The following is an 8,266-nucleotide window of genomic DNA, read 5'->3' as shown; positions in this document are numbered from 1 at the left end:
TTGAGGATCTACAATGCTGTTCTGCACTCTAAGTAAAATTAGAACAGCAGCTGATTTCCTGACACACCACTGGGATTCTTCTCTTTATTTTTTATTTCCTAGCAGCAGCTGCTGAGCAAAGTCTGTGTGCCACATTCCCCAATGCATCCCAGAAGTTAATATTGTTTGATAACTGCTCAGCAAAGACAGGAACACATATTTTTTATTGACATGTGGCAACAAGAGCTGCAAATGACACAACATATACGTACGTAGACTTCACATTTTCAGACAGTCCACTTTTTCAAACATTCCACCACTCATATGTACACACAAGATTTGTGAGGACTCTCATTGACAATGGATATTTTGGCTCCCAACCTGTATCACAATAAACCTAAATTCAAATATCATATATTTTATATCAACAGCCCTGAGGCCGGACCAGAATCTTCTCACAAGTGTCCTCACTCGGTCTTGGTCCACACAAAGAAGGAAGTTGACAACACATAAACACCTCTTAAATTATCCACTGCTGCCACCCAGTGTTTCATAGTGAATGGCATTACAAAAAAAAAAGTGCATATTTTTTGCCCTTTTTACTTATGTCATTAAACATGCACACCCTTGAAGATAAACACTACCTACAGTAATGGATTAGGCAATTAGGCAATTTATAGTGTTACAGCGCAACACTGAATGATTTGAGCACATAGGTTATTTCTTGGCTTAATAGATAGTTGTAATTAACATGAATGCACTGTGTGTGGGACTGAAACTGTACTCCTCTGTGAAAATAATAATATTATGTATACCATGTACAGCATTATTTGAGGTTTATGACCAGAATATGTAACGTTTGTCACAATAAATTATATCACCACATTTCTGCCAGTAGTCAATGATAAAGCAGCAGATGCATGCCATTCACTGCATCACATGTCTGTGTAAAATCTTTCCATTGTTAACGGTTCCCCAACTGACCCTGTCCTATTTCCATTGGTATTCATCAGTATTCCTTCAATTACTGATCATCAGTGGTCGTCTATAAAGTGAGCTTCACGTGCATGCAAGAGCACAATGACCACGTTACGTCAGGGACAGCAGGTTGATATCGTAGCATCCGTCCACCTGTGGAGACAAACAACGAGAATAAAGTTTTTTTCTCCGTCATTTCATGTGAAATGCCACATCTGTTAGTACTGTAGAGACCACACAAGAGAGTGTCAGTGAGAGAAAAGCAGAGATTGCATCAACACAGCCATCAAGGCTCCAGTAAACTCAGTGAAAAGAGAAAAAAGAAAAGAAAAGTACTGATGGAGGATCAAGTTGAAGAAGCTGAGAGCACTAATAAATAAGATTATGCTTAATTAATAATTAATTGATTTACACAATTAAAACCGAGCTAACCAAAGCCACTGCTAATATAGCTTTTTGTGTTGTGAATTATATTTAAATACAGCGGTGATCTCTTTGTTTCAAACTCACATCAAATCGTCCAATGGAGGCTGTAGTCTGGTTGGTCTGCATCACCTCAGTCAGAGCCCACATCTGCTGGATACTAGATGATACAGTCTGAGGGTCTGGGAGGCCCTGTGAGACACACAGCAAAACAAATGTTGGCGTGAAGAAGCATCAGCAATGTACAGTCTCCAAACTGCTTTGATTACAGTAATCATTTTTAATGACGTACGCACACACACACACAAAAAAACAAAGATTTACCTCCAGGTCAGGGTGCTGGTCAACCAGGGTCAGGTCAGAAAGCCAATCAGAAACCTCCTTCTCTGGGTCCTAAGGGGAGGAACAACAACCATAATGACATCATAAATTAATAATAATAATTAGATAATATAATAATTTAGTTTTTGTTTGTTTTTCCCATACTATGTAAAATGTGGTTTTATTTTAGTGGTGATATTAAGAATAGTTTTACTGTAGTAGTAGTAATATAGTGTACCTGAAGGAAGCTACACTCACATCAAATGGAAGCTTAAAGCTTCACATCACACAGTTAGAAATAAAACACACACACAGACTCAAAAACAACGTGCTGATGTATCACACGACAAATTACCAAATAAATAATTTCCATTCATGTGAGTCACTTTTCCCTCAGATCATCAGATGGCAATTTGTGTGCTGCTTGTAGTGACAAACATTAGAGAATCATCTCCTGGCTCAGCAGCTCTCCGACACTCATTGTGGATGAGGATCATTTTGTGAATGAGCTAAAAACATCAACAACCGTCTCCTTGTACATGATGTAACCTTCTTTATGGTGGAGTGTTGGCCAGAAATATGTGATAATGTTTTCAGAGTGCAGTGTTCACATCGGTGATGGGAAAATTTGGGATATGCGCAAAAGCCAGCAGACAAGGTAATGTCTCTCTTATCCGCAAGAAAAATGCAGAAACTAAATTGACAAAAATAAAACCAATTTCCAGAAGCATAATTACACTACAAATCAGACAAGACTCTCAAATATAAACCTGCTCAGGGAGCAGTTACCCTGCTGAGTAACCTCCTTCCCTCTCAGTGACATTCACCTCATTAAATACATTAATTCTGTCTTCGCTGTCTCATTAAGTTTGTATATGAATGAATATTTCATTTTCGTGCTGTGCCACCCATACTGGATTACAAGACACATTTACTAAGAACATCAAAAACTAGACAATCCTTCCTTCTGGCATTACCCGCCACACAAATGTACATACGACACAGAAAGTTACATGTTTGTTTTCTTTTTTTTGGGTCAAAATTTCTGAACACAAAAAACAAAAACTAACCGGCTCGGTGTGCGGATATATTTTGATGTCTTCCAGGCTGAAGGTTAACCAGGCAGAGGACGGCTGTCTCAGGATCAGGCGCACAGACACAACGTGATCAGGCTCCACCTGCATCTACACAAATAACAATAAACCATAACATCAGTGGTGTCGGAGAAAAAGTGGTTGTTAAGTGTTTGATGCACATGAATGTCACAGAATAAAATAAAACTGATTACAGCACCAGTCAATACCACTAAAATGTTGAGTAATCACAACATCCACTCCATTTAACACAGTCAAATCCCTTAGGAACCAGCTACACCAGAGGTCTGTTCAGTGTTCAGTCTTCATTACTGAGATTATGCTCTTTTATTCATAATGATACCTGTCTTCATGAGTCTGTGGAGATTTATTCTGATTCTTTCCAGCTGCTTTGCTGGAGGTTTTTTTTTGTTTGTTAACTTTCTTCTGCTTTCAAATACACCAAAGGTTTTCTACTGGATTCAAGTCAGGAGATGTAGTTAGTCTCTGTCACAATTTGTTTGTTGGTAAATGTTATTTTTTTTCTCTTGGATTAGCTGCCTTCATGAAGTTTCCTCCACATTTGCTGTTGGTTTTACCAACAAGTTTTTGAAGTTGCAGGCATAAATCTTTCTGATTTTCAAGACAAGGTTTCATATATAGCACCTGTTATTGGTAGTACTGTTCCTATGCCTTCTAAGTAGTAAATAACTAAGTTGTTCATCAGCCTGACGATACTTGTCACTGTCAACTGATCGTAGATCAACTACATTAAAACTCGAAATCTTGAAAAATTCAGAGTTGATCATTTGAAACCAGAACAGCAAAGCAATTGTTGTTTTCTCCTTCACCTCTGGTGTTCCCAGTGTAAACATGATGCCTACCTAGCAGCAGTGAGGACAGAAGAGGCAGTTACCACCTCTGTGAATGTACACAGCCATTTGCGACCGCTGCTGACTGAGACAACAGAGGGAAATGATACAGGAGCTGATGTACTGGGGTGTTAACACCCGGGATTATTTGGCAGAGATCAAATAGGTCAAGATAAATGATCCTGGACCAGCAGCGTCAAGGTTTGTTTTTGATATTAATTACCAAAATGTCCAATATTAATATTAATGTGTGCTGAGATTAGGTGGGTAGACATAGCAGTTGTAACATTTCCAAGCAAAGTTTATGATTTAGCTGCCACTGTGACAAGTGGACAGGTGAGGGAAGATCGTTTCCTAGAGCTTCATTCTTCTTGTGCTTTATGTGCCAATATTTTCTGCAGTAAAAGTATGCATTCAACATCCCTTCAGGCTAAATATGACAATTACCCATGTAAAGTAAATAAACATGATTTACACAATCACTCTTTAAAACTCGGAGCACCATTCGGAGTAAACAAAAATTAAATTGCCATTCACCACCTGGCTCTATTTACATAGAAAACAAACAAGAAATAAAAAGAAGAAATGGAAAATATCTCAGTTTGTATTTGTTGCCATATATCAACATTACAATGGTTATTGTGCCTTTCCTGGATAGTTGGCTGGCTCGCCTCCAACACCAGCTGAGAGGAAAAACATAAACAGCACAAAGAACTGGCAGCCTCTGTTTGCTCTGTGCCCAATGGGATGTGTTGTTCAGCTGCAGACATGTTGAATAGTGGCCTGATGTTCGCTGGTATATAAGAACGGTTCATCTAAGCATGGTTTCTGCATTGTGACGTTTTTGGCTGTGGTGGACCACAAAGCTAGGACACTAAAACAACAACAATTTGTCATCATCTTCACATTTTGCTGCTATTAGGAATTTCTACAAGTGGTGTGCAGAGGGAAAAACAACAACATCTGAGTGCTGCCAAGAGACATCAGTTTACGAGTATATCACAGTTTTCTCTACTATTCCAGTCAGGAACATTAACAGCTTCCCTGGTGATAATAACAAGACTCTTCAGCAGTGACAAGCATACAGGTGTTTTACCCTTGGAGAACACTATGCTGAAGCCTCACCTGTGTCCTGTGGATGGAGTAGTAGTGTTGGGAGCCCCCCTCTGTGTGGGGGTTGTCCATCAGGGGCAGGTCTCTCAGAGCCGTGCACCACTTTGCAGGGACGTCCTGCGCTAAATTCCTCCTCAACAAACGCACAGTCACATAGGCTGTGTAGTAGTTCTTAAAGCTGATTTCCTCAATCTGAAAAACACAGCGACAGTGGATTGCGATCAATATACTGAAATAACCTGTCTCCATGAGACAGTAACAACCTGCTATTATCTGATGATATGATCTGATTAACATAAGCAGACAAGTCAAATGCTTTTTAACCTTCGATCCAACTTCAATAACGAATAAATAAAAAAGAGCTTCCCCGATGACCTGCTGGATGAAATGGCACTTAAACAGATCGTCTTCCACAATAAATCCGGGCCATTAAACTATAGTGACGCCCTGAGGAAACATGCCTCCAGTCCACACTGGGTCTTAACCTATTGTTTAAGAAACACTGAGTCTGCCAAATCACAGTATTAACGTTAGCTAAAGACACCACCATGAAAAAGCCTGGAAGAGATAATGCATTCATGCATAAACTTGCTCCAGGCAGATGCCTTTGAAGATTGAAGCCTTGAGCTAATGAGGAGTCACTCTGCATTATAAAAAAGATTTTTTTTTATTAGGATTAAATGCTGAAAAAGTAGGTCAATGCCCAAAATGTTTGAAGTGTCTCTCCAGACTGGAATACAGTGATATATTTTTAAAAAGTAATTTATTTACGTGTGCAATTTCTCTGCTTTAGTAGACAATGCCACTGGGAGACACCAGAAACAGAAATGCAAAAAATTTTTTTTACCAGAAACAGAAAATGGTGCTGAGAGATTTTGAGAGAACCGTGAACTGGGGACAAAGGAAACAAACTAAAAAGATTACACACATTTGGTACTTCTTACAATACCATAACCATAGGTTATGTGGTCAACAATCAGAGCATAAGGAGAATTAGAGGACCATGTATAAAGACATTAATTCAATAGGTAGGAACATGTTGGCACAGAGAACTGAGAGCTTTGTGACAATACAGGCAAATTTCAGTGAATATGAGTCACAAGTGTGGAGGTTATTTCTTTACTTCAGCTCGTACTTTATTATAAACATCAAAGACAAAACTGAAAACTAGACTGGTTCACTTAAAACCTGAGTATACAGAGAATGTGATCAGTATCACAATTCAGAATAAGGCTGCGACACATAGACACCAAGGGCCCTAGTTTCGTTGACCGAGCGAAGTCTAACCTCAGCGCAGCTTCGCCACGCCAACGGGGCTGGACCAGGTCCATTTCGCAAGATTCGTGGGCCGCGCAGTCAGACTTAGACCAGCGTAAACCCTCCCCTCGTCCCTCCCACCGGCGCAAACGGCGAAGAGGGAGGAGAGAGGGCGGGAGGGAGACAGAAGGAGGAGAGAAAGGCGTGGAGTGGGTTTGACACAGGCGAGTCAGATCTTCACCAATCAAATGAGCTCCTCTCCTCACCTTTAACTGCGCGGAGGGCGATGCGCGCTGCAAGTTTGTCATTTTATACTTGGACTGGACGGAGGAGACAGCGACGCCAGAGGCCGAACCTCTCCCCGGAGGAAACAGCTGTTTCCCCGGAGGTCCGAGCTCAGAGTGACCAATAATGAGTTTACTAATAATAATACAAATATCCTTAATCAGGTTTGATCTGATACACTGAGAACCCCTGCCCAATGAAAGAAACAACAACTAATAAACTAATAAAGAAACTCACATTTATTCAAACCCTGTAAGCAAGATGAGAGGTATAATACAACATAAACAAACACCATGCGTAACGGATGAAATCAGCATAAAGGACGCTCTCTCTCTCTCTCTCTCTCTCTCTCTGTCCTCCTCTCTCTCTCTCTCTCTCTCTCTCTCTCTCTCTCTCTCTCTGTCCGTCTCTTTTTTTCTCTTTTTTTTTCTGTGATAGAGATGCTGAGTATACGGCTATATACTGACTATCTGATACCGAGGCTGTGGTGGACTAAGAGAGATGAAGATTTGTGTTTTGTTTTTCATTACGGCTGCCTGATGCGCTAATGAATTAATAAGTAAATAAATAAATAAAGCGATCATCACAAGGGCAGAGTGGTATCTCAACACGGCAGCGACATGCAGTCATCCACCCTCAGTCCTGCTTGGGACATCCACAGCTGCTTTTCAGTGCCAGTTCGTCCCTGCTGTGTTAATTCAGGTGGAGTTTCCTTTACGCGCTGACAGCCTTTGATCTCTGCTTTGATCTGACGTCAGATGTGACGGGACAATCTATATAGATATAAATTCACGTGTTGATTCCATTAGTTGCATTAAATAGTGGTTATTGTGGATATTTATTGCATTGAAATGTGTCTGGAACTGTGGAGATCTGCCTGTGAGGTCTTGGTGACGTGTGTGCACTGCAGGTCAGTCAGCCAAACTTCCACTGCACCTGCTGCGCTCCGCCCTGCGCTGAGACTAGACCTGGTTGGAGGTGGCGAGCTTTCAGCGCAACCTCGGCGAGACATTTTCGCACAAAACTTCCACTGCACCAAGCTGAGTCTGTGACGCCTCCCCCTGCTGCGCGGCCACGCCTATCTCAGCGCAGCGCGATCTACAAATCTCCCAATCTGACTTTGCGCTCGGCTGCGCTGGTCGAAACTTGCATTAGACCGGCTGCGCTACCTTGCGCCACCTGCGCTGCGCCAGCAAACTAGGGCCCCAAGTGTTCATGAAGCTGATATGACAGTGGTTCTTTAACCACAGCCAGGATCAATACCATGTCACTTCAAAAGCAGACAACTGATGAACCAACTCATAGCCACTAAGTGTATTTTAACATTTCTGACGACTTGACTATTTTATTACTGCTAATTCATGTTAAGATCAAATCATTGTTAGAAACATAATTCTTTACAGTGTGGATACCAAATACATGTGCACTATCATTCATGTGTCAACCACTTTCTGTGGTAAGCTGTAACTCACATTGGCAGACTTTCCAAAAGGGAGATTGACATCAACCACGCAAATACCAGAGTGAGATGCGTCCATTTTTGTGTCTCCAATCTGCAGGTAGACAGGAGGTTTGACTGTGCAGGTCACAGCCTTGAGGTCATCAGTGCTCTCACTCATGCTCTGGAAACAAATAAAGAATGATAAGAGTTAATTTAGTAGTACACACGGTCCACAAATCTAAACTCAGTACTTAAGTATAGTATTTATTTTCAAGTGGTCGGAGAATTGGATTGGATTCGTCAATGAAAATACATGTAATTTGAGAGACAGTAGTTTATGTCCTTCTGTTCATGAAAAAACAAACAAACATATAATTCAAACTGTCAGATCATTATCCGCCTCACTGGCCAAGTATGTGTGCATACCTATTTAATACATAAATAGGTACCGGTATCTTGCTAGATGTACAGTGAGAAGTAAGGAGAACAAAAAATAATTAAATAAAACATTATGAATGGTCCAG

At 40.8% G+C, this 8,266-nt stretch overlaps 1 protein-coding gene across 1 annotated transcript; it reads right to left on the bottom strand.

Moving 5' to 3' along the window:
* Positions 1-1,068: 1,068 nt before the first annotated feature.
* Positions 1,069-7,920, bottom strand: nicn1 (nicolin 1; the record flags this gene model as incomplete). The annotated part of the gene is made up of 6 exons (XM_083971143.1): positions 1,069-1,110; positions 1,468-1,572; positions 1,705-1,773; positions 2,772-2,885; positions 4,772-4,951; positions 7,774-7,920. The coding sequence occupies 6 exons, from the start codon at positions 7,918-7,920 to the stop codon at positions 1,069-1,071; spliced, it is 657 nt and encodes a 218-aa protein (XP_083827269.1).
* Positions 7,921-8,266: the final 346 nt, after the last annotated feature.

This window comes from Trachurus trachurus (genome assembly GCF_905171665.1).
Source record: "Trachurus trachurus genome assembly, chromosome: 5".
NCBI lineage: Eukaryota > Metazoa > Chordata > Actinopteri > Carangiformes > Carangidae > Trachurus > Trachurus trachurus.
The sequence above is the reverse complement of the archived record's forward strand: the minus strand, read 5'-3'. Positions and strand labels throughout refer to the sequence as shown.